At 41.6% G+C, this 21,848-nt stretch overlaps 1 protein-coding gene across 1 annotated transcript; it reads left to right on the top strand.

Annotated features, from left to right (window-relative positions):
• Window positions 1-10,930: 10,930 nt before the first annotated feature.
• LOC126993756 (uncharacterized) lies at window positions 10,931-21,568 on the top strand. The gene is made up of 10 exons (XM_050852926.1): window positions 10,931-11,041; window positions 11,587-11,618; window positions 12,881-13,065; window positions 13,192-13,303; window positions 13,435-13,573; window positions 13,787-13,841; window positions 14,665-14,922; window positions 15,222-15,326; window positions 15,483-15,658; window positions 18,714-21,568. Exons 3-10 carry the CDS (start codon window positions 13,042-13,044, stop codon window positions 19,753-19,755), a joined length of 1,911 nt encoding a protein of 636 aa, XP_050708883.1. The 5' UTR covers window positions 10,931-11,041; window positions 11,587-11,618; window positions 12,881-13,041; the 3' UTR covers window positions 19,756-21,568.
• The last annotated feature ends 280 nt before the right edge of the window (window positions 21,569-21,848 follow it).

The raw sequence follows: 21,848 nt of genomic DNA, 5'->3' as shown, positions 1-21,848 counted from the left end.
ACATTCACTCTATCAATCATCGTCTATCTATAAGTCATGCAATATTAAAATAGCTTTCTCTGCGAGTTAGACGTAAACCTCGAATTCATACAATGTCCTGAAAACCTCTTAGACTTTACTGAGCACTACAAACAGTGAAAAGCTCTTTAGACTTTAGTTATCGCCACAACAATAAAGCAAAAACAAACGAGGTGATTTGTGTGTCCTGGAAGTGCGGTGTGTGTGTGTATGTGTGTGTGTGTGTGTGTGTGTGTGTGTGTGTGTGTGTGTGTGTCAGGCTGCTGGGCGCTCTTGTCCCTGGTGACCTGGCCGCAGCTGAGACCCTCGGCAGGAGAGGCACGACTCGGGGCTTGTGATTCGTGGCCGCAATTCATGTTGTTTGGGTGGCCGACCGTCGATACTGTCTCCCTCCTCCTCCTCCTCCTCCTCCCCGCCCTCCGGTCCCACCCATGCACGAGGACATCTCCCCATCTCCCAGAATTGTTATTTTATGGGTATTTTTGTTCTCTGTGTGTGTGTGAGTTTGGGTTTGGATTTCGTGGAATACGGACGTGCTCGTAATTTGCTCGTGTTAGTGAACTCAGTGTTTGTACACATCGCCTTAACTCAGTGTTAGTGAACTCAGTGTTTGTACACATCGCCTTAACTCAGTGTTAGTGAACTCAGTGTTTGTACACATCGCCTTAACTCAGTGTTAGTGAACTCAGTGTTTGTACACATCGCCTTAACTCAGTGTTAGTGAACTCAGTGTTTGAAAATGGCTGAGTGTGATTTACCCGTCGCAGGAACCCATTGCTCAGTGTGCAATAATGCATGCATTTTTGAGACTCTGAGGTGCCAAAAGTGCAAAAACTTTTTTCACACGGACTGCACAAAACTACCTGTATACGCCATCGTCAATTTTTTTAACACCAGGAGTCAGTACACATGTGAAGGTTGCGTAAAGGAGTTTGGCGATAAACCGTTTGCGTTGGTGTATGATTTGCTGGAAAAGGAAAAGGAATTCAAACTGAAGAAAAATGAGGAAATTACATCAAGGAGCACTTTAATCAATGACCAACAGTCGAGCCACAGTTCGGAGCTGGGCTCCGAGCGGCATCACAGTCTCTCCGACACACAGCAGCAAGTAAGCAGCGGGGAAAAAGTAGAAACCGCCAAAAAGACAAAGAAAATATGCTTCCACTACAGGCAAAACCGCTGTAAATATGGTGTTGGGGGTCGAAACTGCCCTTTTTACCACCCCAAGTTGTGCAACAGATATAAAGCATTTGGTCTTGACTCGGTGAAAGGGTGCAAAGAGGGTAAAGATTGTCAATATTTACACCCTGCTATATGTTTTGCTTCTGAAAGGAGGCGTGAGTGTTTTAATCTACAATGTAATAAACTGCACCTAAAAGGTACACGCCGTTACCCAGGAAATGAGCAGAGGACGGAACGAGCAGCTGAAAAAAAAACACCGATGGCTCATCATTACAACACCGAAGCACCGAACCCCGGAACAATCAGAGCGCCGATAAACGCGCCCTGCTCAAACCTGGATTCTTCGCAAGCTGATTCACTAAAAGCTACAGTAAATTTTTTAGTGCAGCAAATACAGCTGATGCAACAAGTACAACAACAAATAGTGCAGCAATTAAAAACACCTCCCTGGCAATACAGCGTGCAAACTCAGCAATGGCCACAACAACAGGCGAGTCATCCACTGATAGGCCATATAAGATAATAACACTTAACATTGCGGGCCTCATAACTCGTGGATTCAGGGGTAAGCCAAAATTACTCGCGGAAATAGCACATAATGATAACGCTGTTATTATATCCCTGACTGAATCACACCTCACCGAAAATATAAGAGAGGCAGAAATAAATATACCGCACTACACATACTTCAGAACAGATAGAAGCAACCAAAGAAAAAAAGGTGGAGTTGTGACATATGTGATGAGCAATCAAGATACGGAAGTTCTACTTTCTGAGTCAAACTCATACGTAGAGGCACAACTCATTTACATAAGACAAATCGAAATTGTTTATGTTAACATATACAGACCTCCAGCCTGTCCTACCACGAAATTTAAAGAACCTCTTACGAAGATAAACACAATTTTAAATAGCTTGCACTCACCTACTCCCACTATAATGCTGACTGGAGATTTGAACTTTCCGAACATCAACTGGGAAGCTGAGAGTGTTTACGGTGGGGCTGGAGACATGCGTGACCAGGCGGAGGCACTTCTACGTCTCGCCGAGGAACACTGCCTCACACAAATCATTAATGTGCCAACTCGAGGAGATAATATCCTGGACATTGTAATGACAAATAATGAAGACATTTTCTTCGAGCTCATGGTGCAACCTACACATCTCTCAGATCACAACATCGTAACTCTCACAACAAACTTACTGAGTAAGCCTTTCCATAATGATAACAGAAAAGCTACACTAACCACAGTGGGATTTAATGATTTAAATTATTTCAGCGACACCATTTGCTGGGAAATCATCAAGAGAGACCTAGACCAAGTGAATTGGGAACAGGAACTGAAGGATGTCAGTCCTGAGGTACAATACAAGAAAATAATTTTGAAGTGCAAAAAAAATTCTGAGGCACATGTCCCTAAAAAAAAAAATCTTAGCGTTGCAGCCCAACAACATATCAAGAGACCGCAAGGTACTGATGCGTAAACGAACAAAGCTGCGAAGAAAGTTGAGAGAAACTAGCAACGAACAGAGGGTAAGGAGAATTGAGAACAAAATTAACATCCTTGAAGCAAAACTAAAAATATCTGTGGACAACGAGATGGCAAAGAAGGAAGCACAGGCTATATCTTACATCAAAACTAACCCTAAATATTTCTACAGGTACGCAGCTACAAAATCAAAAACAAGAACCAGCATAGGCCCCCTGATAGACGCTAAAGGGCAAACGGTGAGTCATCCTCAGGAGATTGCCGACGAGCTGATGACACAGTATGATGGGGTGTTCAGTATCCCCCGCCAGGATAAAGTTGTTGCCTCACCTAGCGACTTTTTCTTTACTAACAATGATACAGACTATAAAACTGATCTGAATTTCACACCCACAACCATACAAGAAGCAATAAAAAAAAGTTGCAGCAATGTAGCATCAGGGCCGGATGAATTCGGCAAAGTTACTAAAAAGCTGTGCTAAGGAACTGAGTGTCCCCTTGTTCTTTTTATATAGGAACTCGCTTGACAAGGGGATAATACCACAGATATTAAAGCATGCCAAAATTACACCGATCTACAAAGGAGGATCGAAGTCACAAGCTCAGAACTACAGACCAGTTGCTCTGACTTCTCACATAATGAATATTCTCGAGAAAATAATAGTCATGGACGTTGGAAAATACCTGGAAGACAACGACAAAATGAACGAAGATCAACACGGTTTCCGAATGGGCCGCTCATGCCTCACACAACTTCTTAACCATCATGAGAAAACTATTAATGCCCTAGCGAAAGACAAAGTAGTGGATGTTGTGTATCTAGACTTCGCTAAAGCTTTTGACAAAGTTGACCACGGAATACTATTACATAAGATGCGAAGCCTAGGAATATCGGGTAAGCTCGGCGTGTGGCTGCATACGTTTCTCACCGGCAGAGAGCAGCGAGTAGCGGTCGATGGTGCAGTTTCCCGGTCATCCGCTGTCTCAAGTGGGGTGCCACAGGGATCTGTGCTTGGCCCTTTACTCTTTTTGATACATCTCTCTGATATAAACACACATGTGCAGCACTCTAGCGTCGCTTTATTTGCTGATGACACTCGTGTGATAAAAGAAGTGTCAACAGAAGCAGACCGTGAATTGCTGCAGGAAGACCTCGAAATACTTTACAGATGGACAGAGCAGAACAACATGTCCTTGAACAATAACAAATTTGAACACCTAACCTACAAGAATGCCCATAACACCAACGCTTCATACATATATAAAGCACATGACGGCTCTGATATCGAGAACAAACAAAATGTGCGGGACCTCGGAGTTACCATGAGTTGTGATGGCACTTTCACGACTCACATAAACAACGTAACGAAGAAAGCACGCAGTCAATCAGGATGGGTCCTGCGCACCTTCCAGACACGTGACAAATTCCCGATAATGACACTCTACAAGTCACTCATTGTTCCCTTGTTGGAGTACTCTTGTCAGCTGTGGAGCCCGTGGAAGGTCGGAGAGAAGCAACAGCTAGAAGCAGTGCAGAGGTCATTTACCAGCAAAATTATTGATTGTCGAAAGCTAAATTATTGGGAAAGATTGAAGTCACTCAATCTCTACTCACTAGAAAGACGGAGGGAGAGATATATCATAATATACATATACAAGATTCTTATTGGTAACACAGTTAATAACATAGGTGTACTTTTTTACATTCACGAACGACTGGGAAGATTTTGCCATATACCACCATTGCACCCCAGAGCAGGCACACGGATCAAGACTCTAAAAGAGAACAGCTTCGCGACAAGAGGACCTCGGCTCTTTAACGAGTTACCTAAATATCTTCGGAACTCAGAGGTCCAAAATGTAGAAAAATTTAAACGCCAACTCGACTCATTTCTCGGGACTATTCCCGACGAGCCCAAGCTGCCGCACTACTACCTCCGCGCCTCTCGCAACAGCATCATAGATCAGCTGGCGCAGAGACGGGCGGACGGGCTGTTTTGAGTGGCGGCGCATCAGCGTGGCCACGGGCACCACATAGAGTGGTGCCTGCAACTACACTCCACAGGATCCACAGGTGTGTGTGTGTGTGTGTGTGTGTGTGTGTGTGTGTGTGTGTGTGTGCGTGCATTCCGGGCTTTGTGCAGGCGAGGGTCCTTGCTTGTCGTTCACCGCCGTTCTCACAGCCTTCCCTCCCCGCGGTCCACACTTCCGGGTCTTCGATTACTCCGCCTCGCTGCACTGCTTCAAGAGCCGCGTGCCGGACAGGCTCGCGCCCTCCTTAACGCTGAGGTCGGTATTTTCAGACGCTCCCGCCTCTCACATCAGCTATTTCCAAAGACCGGAAAGAACATTAATATCGTTCTGATTAGTGTTTTTTCACGTCCATGGTACAGAAGCTTTGTCACACTACCACCAAGGTCAAAGAGCTACTCCTGGAAATACCCAAACCACCTATGAAAGCGTTGTCAAAGATGTGTTCTTGGGCCTTGAAAGGTTTAAAAATATGGTCTTTCATGCTTGTGTTTACAGGGTAATAGAATTCACGTCCATCGCAGACTCAGAGGCTCTAGTGACGGGGATGAACGTGGAGGTGACGTGTGCTCTTGCCTACAGCACATTATTTTTTTTTACTTACATATAACTTCACTGTTGTTTCATCCGTAGTAATGTAAGGCTGATATCGTAACAAATCCATTAGTCAGCAGTATGTGTTTATTGTACTGTTTATATTTTTAAGAAGGAAAGCAGTATTCGTTAAACTAGTGGACACTCAAGGTAATAAGACACCACAGACCCAAATGTTCACGACGCTGATCAAGCCAACCAATGAAAGCCGTATTGCACACTGCACTAACTTGTCACCCTGGTGTTTAGTCTGTCACCGAGGCAGTAATATTTAGGCCACAACGTTTACCAGATAAATTACGATATTCATTTACCTTGTACAGACCTGTAAACTTATCGAAATATAACATGTAACACGGCCTTTTTTTTTGCTCTTTTTTTTCGATCCCTTGCTGTCTCCCTTGCCGTAAAAAAAAAAAAAATCACCTCCAGAATCATCTCTCGGGCTACTGACCTCTGGAGAAAGGCCACAAAGAAGACTCGATCAATCATACCTCACGCCGACCATCTGCTCACAAGAGGCATTTCCAGCGGCTGATTTTAGGAGCCCTTGAAAAATAATCACATACTTTTTTTAGAACAAAGGAGACAGCTCAAGGGCACAAAAAAGGAAACTATAATACAAAAAGCCCGCTACTCGCTGCTCCTAAAAAGAATCCATAGAGGTGGCCGTTAGAGGGGTCAACTTCGTGAGGAGGGGTGTCCTGAGACCCTCCTCTTGAAAGAGTTCAAGTCGTAGGCAGGAGGAAATACAGATGAAGGAAGATTGTTCCAGAGTTTACCAGCGTGAGGGATGAAAGAGTGAAGATGCTGATTAACTCGTGCGTAAGGGATGTGGACAGTAAAGGGATGAGCTTTAGTAGAGAGTGGTGTGCAGCGTGACCGTGGGAAGGGGGAGGCATGCAGTTAGCAAGTTCAGAAGAGCAGTCAGCGTGAAAATAACGATGGAAGATAGAAAGAGAAGCAACATGGCGGCGGAATTTAAGAGATAGAAGACTATCAGTAAGAGGAGGAGAGGTGATGAGACGAAGAGCCTTAGGCTGGATTCACACGAGCCACTTTTTAGTGGTCAGTGGCCGCCACAAAATAATGATCAAAACAGAACATAAGAACATAAGAACGTAAAGAGTCTGCGGAGTCGGCGGTGGCTGAGTCGTCAAAGTAACGGCCTCGTGTTCAGGAGGACGCGAGTTCAATCCCCGACCGGTGCCACCAAGCTGGGATTTTTCAGCCGCCGCCGAGTGGCTTAAAACTACCCACATGCTGTCCAGAAGACCACCTATCAACCCGGACTCTAGATTCTAGGATCAAAGATGAGCTCTGGGAGGGCAGCATGAGCCAATGCAAGATGGCGCCACTATAAACACTCGCCTGCGCCAGAACGGGCTGGGCCGACCATCAGGACCCACCGGAAAGAAGCCTTGGATCGACCATCAGGATCCACCGGGAAGAAGCCTACCGGCGCAATAGGCCGCAATTTAAAAAAAAAAAAAAAAAAAAAAAAAGCAAGAGGCCGGTTGGCCTATACAAGGCAGCTCCTATACACTCAACATCTCTATGGGTGCATGCACACGGTCCACTTTTTTGTGGTCGCCACAAAACAGTGGCGAGTTGTGGCGGGCGGTGTCACGGGCAAAATTGACCCTCGGGCAAAATTGAGCCCGGGCATCCACACGCCTCTGTTATCTTAGCTCAAGCTCGTGTATGTGGGCTTCTTTTCGACTGATATGGCGTCTAGAGCTAGCATGATCATCATTCTTTATTATGATGACAAAGACCATGTCAAAATTTGCCTTATTAAATAAGAAATTACATAAAGTTCGGCAGCTTTTCCTCGTCGCCAAGACATCCTCCAGCAGCGCTCCGACACCCATGATCGCACATACATTTTTCTCAGAAAATAGGTTACCAATCACATATACATCAATATATTTCCACAGGTGAATACTTAGGGCATGTTCACACCAAGTTGCGACGCCTGAGATTCATTAATAATGACAGGGGAAGGAAAAATATAGGCCCCTGTCATCGACAAAATTGAGCCTCGGGCAGAATTGAGCCGGGGCATCTATATGCTCAGATTTCTTCGCTATTATATGTTGTAAGATCGTTCTGTTGACATGTATGGGTAGATTGACGCTTTTTGTATCTACATATAGAAGGAAAACGCAAAATTCGCCCTAGTAAATCAAAACTTACATAAAGTTCGGCAGCTTTTCCTCGTCGCCAAGACATCCTCCAGCAGCGCTCCGACACCCATGACCGCACATTCATTTTTCACAAAAAATAGGATACCAATCACATTTGCATCGACATATTTCCACAGGTGAATACTTAGGGCATGTTCACACCAAGTTGCGACACCTGAGATTCATTAATAATGACAAGGGAAGGAAAAATGTGGGGCCTTCCTTGTCTCTAATTTACCGACGTCCATGAAACCGTACACGGCCTGAGATGGTGCCAAGGACCGGCGTCTAGCGCAAGTGCATCAACGTCAACTACTACAGCTACAAGCCTGCATCTTGCCATTTCAACGTAATGGAGCAAAAGAACCCCGGTCAAAGGTAAGTCTTTTAATCTTATTTTTACCTTTTTACCCTCTTTCAGGTCAGGTTAGGTTAAGGGCGAAGTTAAGTTATGGGGTATGTTATGTTAAGGATTAGGTTAGGATAGGATACTTAATATGGGGGTCAAAGAACCCTGGCTAGGAGGTTATGATGTTGGTTTTGGGAAATTTACATAGATTTGTTGGAAATTCTTGCCAAATCTCGCCTATTGAGGCCTCCCCCACCTAAACTTTGCTTTTCCGTCAAGTCCTCAGGTTTGTTGGGGCTAGGGAAGGATGACAATACAACGAGTTGGAGCAGTAGTTGTAAAGATATACCATTTTGAACCCAAAATATATGCGTAAAAATTCCAAGCAATGCTGATAGCGATTTTTAAAAGATGGCGTTGGCTACTGACCAAGACAGCATTAGATATTGATCAGATGGGGTTAGGTATTGACCAAGGTGGCATTAGGTTTGTTCGAGTACCTAGGTTAGATTTAGGCTGGGCTAGCTTCGGTTAGGTTTAATTATACGAGCATGCGAACAAAAATTGTTTGTTTTTTGGGTGAATATATACTGTACTATAAGTTCACCTGTCGCAGATTTTCAGATGAAACTATACTTTTTCATTTTCATTGCAAATGAACCTTTTTTTAAACCCTTCCCCCACATAACTGAAGGATTTCCGACAAAAATAAGCAGATTCATACAAAAAGCACCAAATTCTACCAGAAAAATGTATTTTCATCTACAAGCATGTGGTAAAGTTACAGTTTTGGGCAATATTCCCTAACCTAATCCAACTTAACACATTGATTGGTACTCATTGGCACTGGATCAGTACCTAATGCCACTTTGGCCATTACTATCATCACTTTGCACAGTACTTATCGCCATCGGGTCAGCACATTTAGATTTGAATCTCCTCCTCTACACCCCCCCCCCCCCCCCCTCTTCTTCCCCTGCAGACCATCATGGTGCAGGTTAATGTGACTCTGGAGGAAATGATAAATTATATAAAAACTAATATCGCAGGAATGAACATTCTGACAGTAAGATATACACCATTGTGTTGTATGTGACCCAAGTTCTTCATTAAGAACAACAATGTTTTTAGCAATGAGATAGGTGAACTTATCAATTTTTGGTGTTTTGATTGCTTTGTTAATTAATTTTGTCACAAATGTGTAACTTCTGAGGAGGAATGAGGTGATAAAAACTGAATTACAACAGAAACAATGAGGAGATTCATTTAAAATACATCTAAATCTACCAGAAGAATGTATTTTCATCTACCATTAGGAGACAGGTCCTAATCCTAATACTGTATTTATAAACTATTTATTCAAATAGAATATTTTTCTTTCTGGAAAAAAATAAAAGTGAGTGTGTCAATTTTTCAATTTTCAAGTTGACAATTTTATATTATTCCTGAAAAAGAAACTATCTTCATAAGGAAAACCATCATGAAATACACAGGAAAAAAGTGCCTGTGCCTCAATATAATTTAAACGAAACATAACCCAACCTGGTCAAACCCTAATGCCACTTGGTCAGTACTAATGCTCCTAGTCAGAACCTAACGCCACCTGGTCAGTATGACTTCTGCACCACCCTATCTTTCGACCTATCTCTTTGTCAGAGGGATATAGATGCTATCCATAGGGTAGCTTTCTCATGGGGACTGCATTTTAACACCAATAAGAGTGTAGTACTAAGATGTCAGACTTGTCTCTGGAACCCGTACATAGACTCTTGGGTATTCTGGTTGATAACAGTCTAAAATTCCACTCTCACCTCAAAATCAGTCAGTAAAGCAGCAGGACTGGCTAACAATTTGTTGAGGTCTACTCTTTGCACAAATAATGAGTTCATAATATCCCTTTCTAAAATCCTTTGTTAGAGTTAGGGTCCCCTTACCAGATGGACCTAACCAATTGACAGTCTCTCAGAGCTAAACTATTCTCATTGCACAAGAACTCTGAAGTCTTCACTCAGTATGTAGTGGGCTACTTAGATCAGATTTAATTCAGTGTTGGAGGATATTCCATGGAGAATCGACAATTCCCCCACTTGACCTTTTCCTCCCTGCTACCAGTACCATGAATGTCACCAGAGGTCACACATTGAACTTTCATAAACCCCATACTAATGTTGCATATAGATGCTATTTTTTTTAGCATAAAATTCATTGATCATTAGAATTCCTTAGTTACCTGACGAGGTTGTGGGTGCTGATTCCATTTAAGATTTTTTTTTTTCCTGATTATCAGGGGATTTTTTATTTTTTATTTTTAGTATTATTATTATTTTTTTTAAATCTTGCAGCGCCAGTAGGCTTATCCGTAGGGGCCTGATGGTCGGCCCTAGCCCGTCATGGTGCAGGCAATTGTTTTATAATGGTGCCATTATTATTGGCTCATGCTTCCCTCCGGAGCTCATTCTTGATTCCACTTGCGCTGTAGAGCTTCTTCTAGAGTCCGGGTCGATAGGTGGTCTTCAGGACAGCATGTGGGTAGTCTTAGGCCACTTGGCAACATATAACTATACATAGACTAAACCCCACAACATTATCCATACTAGAGCAGGTTGTTCTTGGATGATACATATGGCACATTATCCAGCTCCTTTAATCTGTAATTACACCATCTTAGTACTAAACTATTGTTAGTGCTGGCGTCCCAGCAAATTCTAGCTGCCTCATTTATATACTACCAAATTTCCTTTATGAACCATTTAACTGGTGAGTTAAGAGTAGCCAACCAGGTGAGTAAACCCAACACCCCCTGGTCAGAAATTGACAAAGTTAAAATACATTGGATATTATAGTGCCCAGAAACTTGAGAGCCCACATCTCCACTATGATAGTCAATTAAATTGCTTTTCATAAGGGAACTATTGGTTTTGCATTACCACCCAAACTAGGTTAGACAGGGGCTGCCTTATGTAAGCCAGAAGAATTTTGGTAGACCTATAATGTTTTTAGACTCCCAACATATTGTTATCTGATGGCTGCAACAATATTCTTATTAAGAATGTATGTTCATTTTCAGTGAGCAAGAGTTGTGCGTTTGCACACTGTGAAGCAGTGGCTGCAAGGGGAAGAGCCAAACATGTCGCCACACAAGAAGAAGAACCTGAAGAGATTAAAAGAAAAATGCTCTCTTGATGAAGGTAAATTTGAGAAATTACCTATGAATAGCTGAATATTTTATTTTCCACAGGAACCTCATACGAGTGTGTGTGTGTGTGTGTGTGTGTGTGTGTGTGTGTGTGTGTATATATATATATATATATATATATATATATAGATATATATATATATATATATATATATATATATATATATATATATATATATATATATATTCTCTCTCTCTCTCTCTCTCTCTCTCTCTCTCTCTATATATATATATATATATATATATATATATATATATATATATATATATATATATATATATATATATATATATATATATATATATATATATATATATATATATATATATATATATATTCCATTCTTATAAATGAAATATGTAGCTACTTAAGATAACATTTCTTTTCCAGACTTATCAGTGAAGCTATATATTATCTCCCGATATTTATTAAAAGATATGTTGTTTGTCTTTTATAACTAAAGGCAAATTTGCGACATTATTAAGGCTAAGTTAATCATATTATTGCATAATTTTTATACATATATTTTTTTCCAGTCCTACCAGGGTGAAAATTGTCATCGAATAATGTAAGTAGGTGACACAATATCAATGTTTCAGAATGCTGTAAAAATATGCATGTGGGTTCTTTTACTATGCTTTGGTGTTGGTGCTTATGATTGCTACAGAGTGCTGGTATGTACATAGATACGTTTGCTTTATTTTTAACAGGGTTGTGTTTTGCTTATGATTGCTACAGAATGCTGATATGTATATATACTTTTGCTTATTTTTAACAGGGTTATAAATGCTATTATGTTGGCTGTCTAGTCACTGTAATTACAAATAGAAATTTCTATCATGCATGTATTCTACATACGTATGAGAAACTGATGACTGTAGCTGAATGAGACTGAAATCACCAAAATAACAAGAGTAAGATTAGTATTGTGATTTGGGTTGTCATGAAAGTCATTGGCACAGTGCAGGTCATCTTTTCCTGTGCCAAAATTATTAAGCTTGACCAGGGGCGTTTCTGGGGTTCAAAAACATTCGCGGCCAAGAGAAAAACATCAGGGGCTGAAGTTAACAGTGAGGGGGGAAAAAATGTGTTGGGGGTGGGGGAGCCTGTTTGCATTCACCACCATGCACCTAAGATAAACACATACAGCTACACTACCAGATTGCACAGTAAACTACAAACTGCTCAAAGTACTGGTATGTGGCTTCAAAATGTAATCTTTAGTATGAACTACATCAATAACATAAGCACCGTTCAAACAGTGGATAATATTTATCTATTATTTTTTGGAGGGACGGGGGCACGAAGCCTGGGGGTGAAAAAAGGTTTGGGGCTACAGTCAAAACATTCGGGGCTCAAGCCCCGGAAGCCCAAGGCTAACGACGCCATTGAGCTTGACCTTATTTTCCCTTTGTTGGTGGTGGGTGAAAAATTGGATATTGATTTCTAGGTCGCATGTTTGATGTGTTGTGTCTCGTCACTGCAGTGCTTCTTGCTGACATGCATGCCTGTGTGAGTCATTGTAAAAATGGGGCCTATACCCTCTGCCTTATAAAACACAGTACCACTAAGGGGAAAAACCCAAGATTCAAACTAAAATTCATACAACATAAATACTGGAAAAAAAAAAACGAGTTTATTGTCTGTGTTCCTATTGCAAAATGCCAGATATTTTATATGTATATGGCAGAAACAAAAGCATGTGTCTGGATATAAAGTAACATATCAGTTCTGTGTGTATGTGTGTGTGTGCGCACGCGCTGGGTTAAAAGGAAAACGAAGCTCAATGGACAATGCGATTGCTATAAATTCTCATGCATGATTTTACAGATAAACTATATCTCATCAAAGGGGCCGAGGGGAGGCGGCGGCAGGTTCTCCTACATCAGGAGGACATATTGGGCATCCTTGCCCAGTATCATGATAATGCAGGCCACTGTGGTCAACATACCACAGAGGAAAACATTGCCTCTTATTATTACTGGCCAAGGATGAGGGATTATGTCAAAGACTATGTAAGTAATTAGACAGTACATCGTGTGTTCAATTTCACCATGTCAGTGATGCATACACATGTGAAATGTCCTATTGTAAAGAAGAGAAATATTGTCTCTGTGAAGTTAACAAGTTGCCTGTATCAGATTGCAGGGTGTGACTACTGCCAAAAATTTAGCAACCTAAAGACTCAGGCCCCTGCCCTGGTACCAATCAAAGTCAAGCAGCCACTGGAGTTGGTAGGAGTTGATTTAGTTGGTAAGAGACCTTGAACTTATTGTTTGGGGGGAATGCTTTTTCCCATGTAATGAATTGATTTGGAAGGTAATTTCATTTAACATGTGTTTTTATATTTCAAAAATTATTCATTTAATGCTATTCCTGCACAGGTCCTTTAAATATGACACAAAGGGGCCACAGATACATATGTGTTTTTGTGGACCACTATACCAAATATGTGGATTTTTTTCCCCTTGAGGATAAAACGGCTGCTGGGGTCCACCGTTGCATTAAGGAGTTCATCTCACGGTAATCATTTAACACCTGATCTTGTTGTCTTCATTCCATTACATATATGACATAACCTCCTTCTTGCGCATGCTATTCAATCAAGTAATGTTTGCATGGATGTACAATTACTAACCAGCATGCATGTGGAACATTAATATGGTTTATGACGAATGGAAAACTCCAACTGTCATGCAAAAATGGGTCAATATGGTATTTCTTCCTTATTTTTAGGTTTGGGCCACCTCAAAGACTCCTCACTGATCAGGGGAAGGAGTTCAATGCCAAGGTACAGTTTCTCCCCTTTCTCTGAAGCTGAACACTTTCCTCAAACCTTTGCTAACAACTCTACTGTGGATGGTTCTGTGCATGTTCCTTCCTCCTTACTTCCCTCTGCGTATTTCATCCCTCAGATTGAATTTTTTCACAATGATGTTCTTCATACCATATCTGGGCTTAACCCTCAGAAGGCTTATGGTCCTGATGGAATCCCTCCTATCGTTCTAAAAAACTGTGCTTCCGTGCATGCACCTTGCCTGGTGAAACTTTTCCACCTCTTTCTTTCAATTTCCACCTCTCTTTCTTGCTGTAAGTATGCCTGCATTCAACTGGTTCCAAAGAAGAGTGACCACTCCAGTCCCTCAAACTACCATCCTATTGCTTGCGAGGTCAGCCATATAAAGGATGGAGAGATAGTATGAAGGAGGTCTTAAAGGGAAGAAGACTGACACTGGAGCATAGGAGAATGATTGTGCATGACAGAAGCAAATGGAAAGCAGTTGTGAGGGAGACACTACACAACAGTGGTCTCACACAATCAGGTGTGGTAGGAGGAGGTACTTGCTAATGAAGGGACCTTGTTCTGGAAAGAAACTGTCCAAGCTGTGGGACTGGTCCCCATAAAGTGAGGGTAGGAGTCCTGTCTCTTCTCTGTCAGTGGTGTGAATGGGTGTGAATGTAAAGTTGTGTCTTCCCTTGGCTACCCCCATTTTGGGGGAGACAGCCTTGGTAGATTGACAGATAGATGTATATAGATAGATAAATAGATATAGATCCATACATACATACATACATATTGTATTTAGATATTTATTATCTCTGTTTGTTTTCAGCTTATCGATGAACTCTGCCAAACTTACAGCATAAAACACTCTGTCACAAGTTCATATCACCCTCAAACAAATGGCCTGACTGAGAGGACAAACCAAACATTGAAATCAAGAATCAAGAAGATGGCTAATGATGCTCAAGATAACTGGGATGAGTTTTTGTCTGATATTGCCTTCACAATGCGCATATCAAAGCAAGCCTCCACAAAATTTTCACCATTATATCTCATGTTTGGGAGGCACCCCAACTGTGTGCAAAACGTGAGTGAGCCCACACTATTCTACATGACCTTAGAAACACACACACACACACACACACACACAGACACACACTCTCTCTCTCTCTCTCTCTCTCTCTCTCTCTCTCAAATTATTTCAATCAAATTTTAAATATTTTAAATATGGGTAAGGTTAGCTGTATTCTTTGCAGGTATTATGAAGGCTGCAAAAACACACACACACAAACTACATACTGATATATCACTTTTTCCTTATATATGACCTCCATATACTGTTCCTATATCATCATCATGATTAATTTGTCCAATTACTCTACACAGATGCATGTGGGTCTCCCTCCATCTGATATACAAGAAGTGTCTGACAGTGAGAGGGAGGAATTCGTAAAACACCGCATGGCAGAAATGACCGTCATACATGAGAAGGTAAATAGGAACTTTTAAGTGTTAGATATTAGAATATGTTATATGATTAGAATATTAAAATTAGTTTATCGATATTAGATATTAGAGAAATCTATATTTTTTATTTTATACAAACAAAGTTGAAAATGTAAACCTAACATAACTCTCAATACATAGGTGCTGAAGAATGTGACAGTGGCCCAAAACAAGCAAAAGCAAACATATAAGAAGAGGCAAGAAAAAGGTATCAGAACCTTTGACTTCCATGCAGGGGATGTAGTCCTCAAGCGGAACATGCGAAATGTTGGACGCAGAGGTGGAAAACAAGATAAACTCTGGACAGGACCATATAGGTAAAGAAATAACACATTTTTAATAGAACATAATAATGTAAGGAGTCTGCAAGAGACCGGTTGGCCTATACAAGACAGCTCCTGTACACTCCACCCCACCTTACCTCACCATCTATGGCTTTATCTAACCTCTTCTTGAATGTATCTACGGTATTGGCATCCACAACATGGCCCCCAAGCCTGTTCCATTCGTCCACCACTCTATTGGTGAACCAATTCTTGCCTATGTCTTTGTTAAATCTGAATTTGTCTAACTTGAAACCATTGCTAGGCATCCTACCTGGCTCTTTTAGTATCAAAATCTTATTGACATCCCCTTTATTAAATCCCTTCATCCATTTATAGACTTCGATCAAGTCTCCTCGCAACCTTCGCCTTTCTAGCGAGTGTAGATTTAATGCTTCAGCCTGTCTTCATAAGGCAAGTTTCTCACCCCCTGAATCATCTTTGTCATCTTCCTCTGTACAGATTCTAACATCTTGATATCCATTCTATAGTAGGGGGACCAGAACTGAACTGCATAATCGAGATGAGGTCTAACTAGTGCTAAGTAAAGTTTGAGGATGACTTCAGCGCTCCTATTGCTTACGCTCCTTGAGATGAAACCAAGTACTCTGTTTGCCCGAATTTTAGCCTGAGTGCATTGAGCCCTAGGACGGAGGTCAGCGCTCACTAGGACTCCTAAGTCTCTCTCACGCCCAGACCTATTGAGAGAAGTGCCATTTAAGGAGTAATTGTGTGAGGGGTTATTCCTACCTACACTCAGAATGCTACACTTCCCGACATTGAATTCCATCTGCCACTTCCCCGCCCAATCATATAGTCTGTCAAGCTCATCCTGGAGAATGCTAGCGTCCCTGTCTGATAGGATTACTCTGCCGATCTTGGTATCATCTGCAAACTTGCTGACATCACTACTAATTCCTGCGTCCAAGTCATTGATGTAAATAATAAAAAGCAGAGGACCCAGCACCGACCCCTGAGGGATGCCACTCGTAACACTGCCCCATTCAGATTTTTTACCATTGATTTGCACTCTCTGCTTCCTACCACTAAGCCACGCCCTGATCCAGTTCAAAACTTTCCCATCTATGCCGTGAGCCTGTAATTTTAGTAATAGCCGGTGATGGGGAACTTTGTCGAATGCTTTACTGAAATCTAGATACAATATGTCATAGTTTTCATGTCGGTCAACCGCCTCGATTACTTTAGTGTAGAAGGACAACAGGTTAGTAAGGCAAGACCTACCCTTTGTGAATCCATGCTGTGAATCATGAATTAAACTATGCTTTTCTAGATGATCCCGAATGCTCCCGGCTATAATTGATTCCAACATCTTTCCTACAACTGATGTTAAGCTAATTGGGCGATAATTTGAAGTGGGTGACTTAGTCTCCGTTTTTGAAACTCGGCGTCACATTAGCTACTTTCCATTGATTGGGCACATACCCAGAATTTACCGACATCTTAAAGATATCAGTAAGTGGGGCACTGAGGACCTCCTTGCACTCTTTCAGCACCCTTAGGAATACTTCGTCCAGGCCCGGCGATTTGTTTTTCTTCAACCTACTAATCTCATCCTGGACTACTTGCCTAGTGATGATCACATCCCTCAACTTGTCGTTCCCTTCGCCCTCATATACCTGAACTCTCTCCGGAATGGTTGTTAGATTTTCCTGCGTGAAAACTGAGAGGAAATAGTCATTCATCATTTGGCTCATATCCTCTCCATTCTCAACGAGCTCACCTGTGTTAGTTTTCAACGGTCCAATTATGTCCCTTGTTTTTGTTCTGTACAATTTGAAGAAGCCCTTGGGATCGCTCTGGGCCTCGTTGGTGACCCTAATCTCATAATTTCTTTTTGCTAGGCAGGTGTTCTTCTTCACCGACCTGGTTAGCTCAACATACCTACCCCTGAGGTGGGTTTCTCCGTTCTTTATTTTTCTATAAATACCTCTCTTCAAGCCAATCTCATGCTTGAGTCTGCGGGTCATCCATTTGGAGTCGTTATTTTCCTTCCTACGTGCTTGATAGGGAATATGTTGTCTCTGACCCTCTGCAATTACTCTAACTAAATTATTGTAGGTCATTTTTACATAATTCCCCTGTCTTTCCGGTTCCAGCCCTGAGATCTGGCCCTCATCCAGCCCTAAGGTTTCCCAATTTACCTCCTCAAGGTGTCTTCTAAGCCCCTCATAATCAGCTCTTCTAAAGTCAGGAACCATCACAGGGTTGAGTTCATGGGTCACCGCCCAGTCCAATTTAAACCTAATTTCCTTGTGATCACTGCCACCTAATTCTCCCCCAACATCTAGCTCGCTGATCATATTCTCGTTGTTTGTTAAGACCAAGTCTAGAGTGTTGTTACCCCTGGTGGGCTCAGTCACTGCCTGCTTGAGAAAATTATCATGTATTACTTTCAGAAAATCCTCAAATTCTAGATCACCCACCACGCCTCCCCAGTCTACATTCCTATAGTTAAAATCCCCTGCTCGCCCTACCTACCTCTTGCAGTAATATATCACTGTCCTGCCTGCTAAGGTTGGGTGACCTGTAAAGAACCCCTAGAATTAGTTTGTCTTTCCCTTTGTGGACGTCCACCCAAACTTATTCTGAGTCGCCATTTGTTTGAACAGAGTTGTTAGTGGAATATTTAAGTGTGTCTTGAACATAAAGTGCCACCCCCCTCCCCTTCTTCCCTTTCTATCTTTGTGAAATATCTGATAACCATCTATTTCATACTCCGACATAAAGTTTTTGTTGGCAGTATCCACCCATGTTTCCGTGATAGCTATAATGTCGAATTTCTCGACACATGCTTTCCCCCTCAGTAGATCTATCTTGTTCCTGAGACTCCTACTGTTAGTGTAATAAGCCGTTAGCCCATCCTTTCTTACATCCTTTCGATTACTCCTGCGCCCCCTAGTCCCAGTCTGTGATACATAGCTACTGATGACAGGTCTTAAGAAACATATCAAGAAGACCTTATACACACACACACAAAAAAAAAAACTATCATTTTGCAGTAAGTAATGTATTTTTTTCTTCTTTTCAGAATAACTGCTATTGATGACTACCAGCGTGTTACCTTGGAAGATGTGGATAAACCTGGCATTTCTCTGAAAAGTCGAGTTCCTTATGAACAACTTAGGCCCTTTACAGAAAGTCGTTTGTGCAAGAGGCCACTTTCATCTTTGTGTGTGCAGTCCATCCAGTCTGTGACACCAGCAGATGGAACAGACGTAGTAGCCACAGCTGAATCCTCTACCTCAGAGGTACTTGTCTCTATTGAAGCAAGTGAAGATGCCCTGACACCCAGAAAAAGTCGCAAAATTAATACAACACGGTCTCCAAGGCACCGTAACCCAAACATGTTGAGGGAGCAGATTCTCAGACCCTCTTTGCAATTGTCTGATGAGCACATAGATCATGCTCAGGCTTTGTTGGCTGATGACTTCCCTAACATTGGTGGCCTGCAATCTACATGTATATATGCAGTAGAGTCATGCACCAATGCAATAAACAGGTCAGAATCTTTCATTCAAATTTTAAATGTTGGAGGGTGTCATTGGGTGACAGTCAGTAATATAAGATGTCCAATCGATACATTGAATGTATACGATTCCATGGATTTCAAATTGAATAGGCCTGATAGGGAAAAGTTCCTTGATCAACTTTCAGCCATGATAAAGACTCCAAATTCTTCTTTTACAGTAGTAAGACCACAAATACAGAATCAAGTTGGAGGAAGTGACTGTGGGCTATTTGCTGTAGCCATTGCGACCAGCCTCTGCTTTGGAGATGACCCACAGGGTCACTTCTACTACCAGGACAAGATGAGAGACCATCTAGCTTCTTGCTATCTTACTGGAAAGATGGGACGGTTTCCTAGCTCCATAGTGGAGAGAGAGGGGACACTCTACAGCAAGGAATCCATTAAAGTCTATTGTCGCTGCAGGAAGCCGCATAAAGAAGGAACCTTTATGGTTCAGTGCAATAGCTGCCAGGAATGGTATCACCGCAAGTGTGAAAAGGTCCCCAAAATAGTCTCTCCTGAGACCATTTTCTTTTGTTGCAGCTGTGGTGAACAATCTTGAGCAGACAGCAGCTTAATGAGGCTAGGAACCCTGCAGTGACACTTAAGAAGAAGCTATGATGGTTCTTCATGCTTTCCTGTGTCATCTGTTTTTTTTCTGCAGATGTTCATTCAGCTGAGGAACTGCTCAGATAGAGCCTGAGAGGAGGTGTCTTGTACAGTGACTTTCTTGTATGTCCTATCAGTTCAAGGATTGACTTTTTTTTTTCAGAGAAGTATTACCAGGTTTACCCATGGCTTCAAAGGTACATCACTGGTCAGATTTATCAGTTATAGTATGTAACATTTCCAGTGTATGGAAATGTGTCCTCATCTTTATTCCCTGTTATTCCACTCTGCGTCCAGTGTTTCAATGTTTTTTGGATGTGTGGAGAGTTAAGATTTTTTTCTCTAATTCTTGTCTTTTCATGGATTTTGCAGTTTGGGACATTGAACATTTTCTTTCACTAAGTCTGTATGATTTTTACACACACACACATACTCTACAATGTTGATAAAATGGTGAATTTTGTGGGTTGCTGCATTGATATTCGCATACAAAGGCAATATCATTCATAAATGTTTTTTATTATTTTTTTTTATTTAGGGCATGATTATCATTGTATGGATTTTGTTTGTTCACTTGTTCCTCACTATTGCTAATTTTGAGGGTGATATGAATTAGTTTTGCAGACTTTTATGACTGTTCTTACATGATTCTGGTCTGATTTTTGTTTCACCTACGACAATTATTCATCTGTAACATCCACAGGAATTGTATTGAATACTGTATACATATATAATGACAGGATTGAATCAAGCTCGTATTGTTCCGTTTTCAAAACAAAATATTCATATTTTTCTTTGAAATTATGTATATTATGGCACATACTACTTTCTCTGGTGATGCATGCCATTAATCTCTTGTTCTAATTGGGAAACTGTATTTTTGCACAACTTTATCTCCTTTTTTCTTTTTAAGTTTCTTCCATGTCACCATGGTTGTTCAATATTTATATGGATGGCGTTATTAGAGAAATGAAGGGCAATCTTGGGGAAGTTGGAGTAAGAATGTTTGCTGAGGGAAGGAAGTGGGTACTGAATTCGATAATGTTTGCTGATGACACGGTGCTCATTGCAGAAAATGAAAGTGACCTACAAAATTTGGTCAGTGTTTTTGATAGTGTATGTAAAAGGAGAAAGCTGAAAATAAATGTCACCAAAGTAAAGTGATGGTTTGTGAGCAAAGTAGAAGTGAGGTTGTAGATTTTGTATGCCCATATAGAGTGGGAATTGAATGTGAAAAAGAATGCAAAATAAATTTGAATGGTGAAGAAATGGAGGAGGTCAATGAGTTTAAGTACCTTGGATCAGTTATGTGTAGGCATGGTGGTATGGAGGGAGAGATAAGAGAAAGGGCATTGCAAGGAAGAAGGGTTGTAGGGTCTTTGGGATGAGTCATGAATGGCAGAAGTGTGAGCATGGATATGCATGGCATATGGAAGTGAAACGTGGGCCTGGAATGAAAGTCAGAGGTCTAGAGTGCAGGCAGTGGAAATGAGTTATTTGAGGAGTGCTTGTGGTGTGAGTAGAATGGATGGAATGAGTAATGAAAGTGTGTACGAGCATTTTGGAATGTGTCACGGGGGTGAAAGGAGGAAGTGTGGAGTGGTGGAAGAAGTGAAGCGACAAACTTTAAAGTGGTTTGGCCACATGGAGCGAATGGAGGAGAGTAAGATGACCAGAAGGGTGTATGTGAGTGAGATAGAGGGAGGTAATGCTAGAGGACGACCTCCAGTGAAATAGAGAGATAGGGTGCAAGAGTACGTTAGGGAGAGGGGGGAAAGATCCTTGAGAAGCTTTGAGAAGGCAAGGAGGGAGGAGTGTCTGGATAGATAAAGTTGGAAGCTCTTCTGCCGTGGCCATCCCTGGTGGGAGCTCCTAGAGCAGGCGTCCACGTGCCCATATAGCCGGAGTTGCCGTTGACAGACTGTGCACAAAGTCATTCCAGTGATATCCCATGATCCTGCGTAGACACCCATTACCAAAGGCATCAATCCGCCTCTCCCATTCGCTATTCAATGTCCATGTCTGACAGCCATAGAGTAAGACTGG

This window comes from Eriocheir sinensis, unplaced genomic scaffold, assembly GCF_024679095.1.
Source record: "Eriocheir sinensis breed Jianghai 21 unplaced genomic scaffold, ASM2467909v1 Scaffold67, whole genome shotgun sequence".
Lineage (NCBI taxonomy): Eukaryota > Metazoa > Arthropoda > Malacostraca > Decapoda > Varunidae > Eriocheir > Eriocheir sinensis.
This window is presented reverse-complemented; position numbering and strand designations above follow the sequence as displayed.

Bases quoted from the DNA above. Each gene is read 5' to 3' on its own strand.
- LOC126993756 (XM_050852926.1), top strand. From the start codon at position 13,042: ATGAGGGATTATGTCAAAGACTAT. The intron at 13,066-13,191 runs GTAAGTAATTAG...TGCCTGTATCAG, and splicing joins GGGATTATGTCAAAGACTAT to ATTGCAGGGTGTGACTACTG. The intron at 13,304-13,434 runs GTAAGAGACCTT...ATTCCTGCACAG, and splicing joins GGTAGGAGTTGATTTAGTTG to GTCCTTTAAATATGACACAA.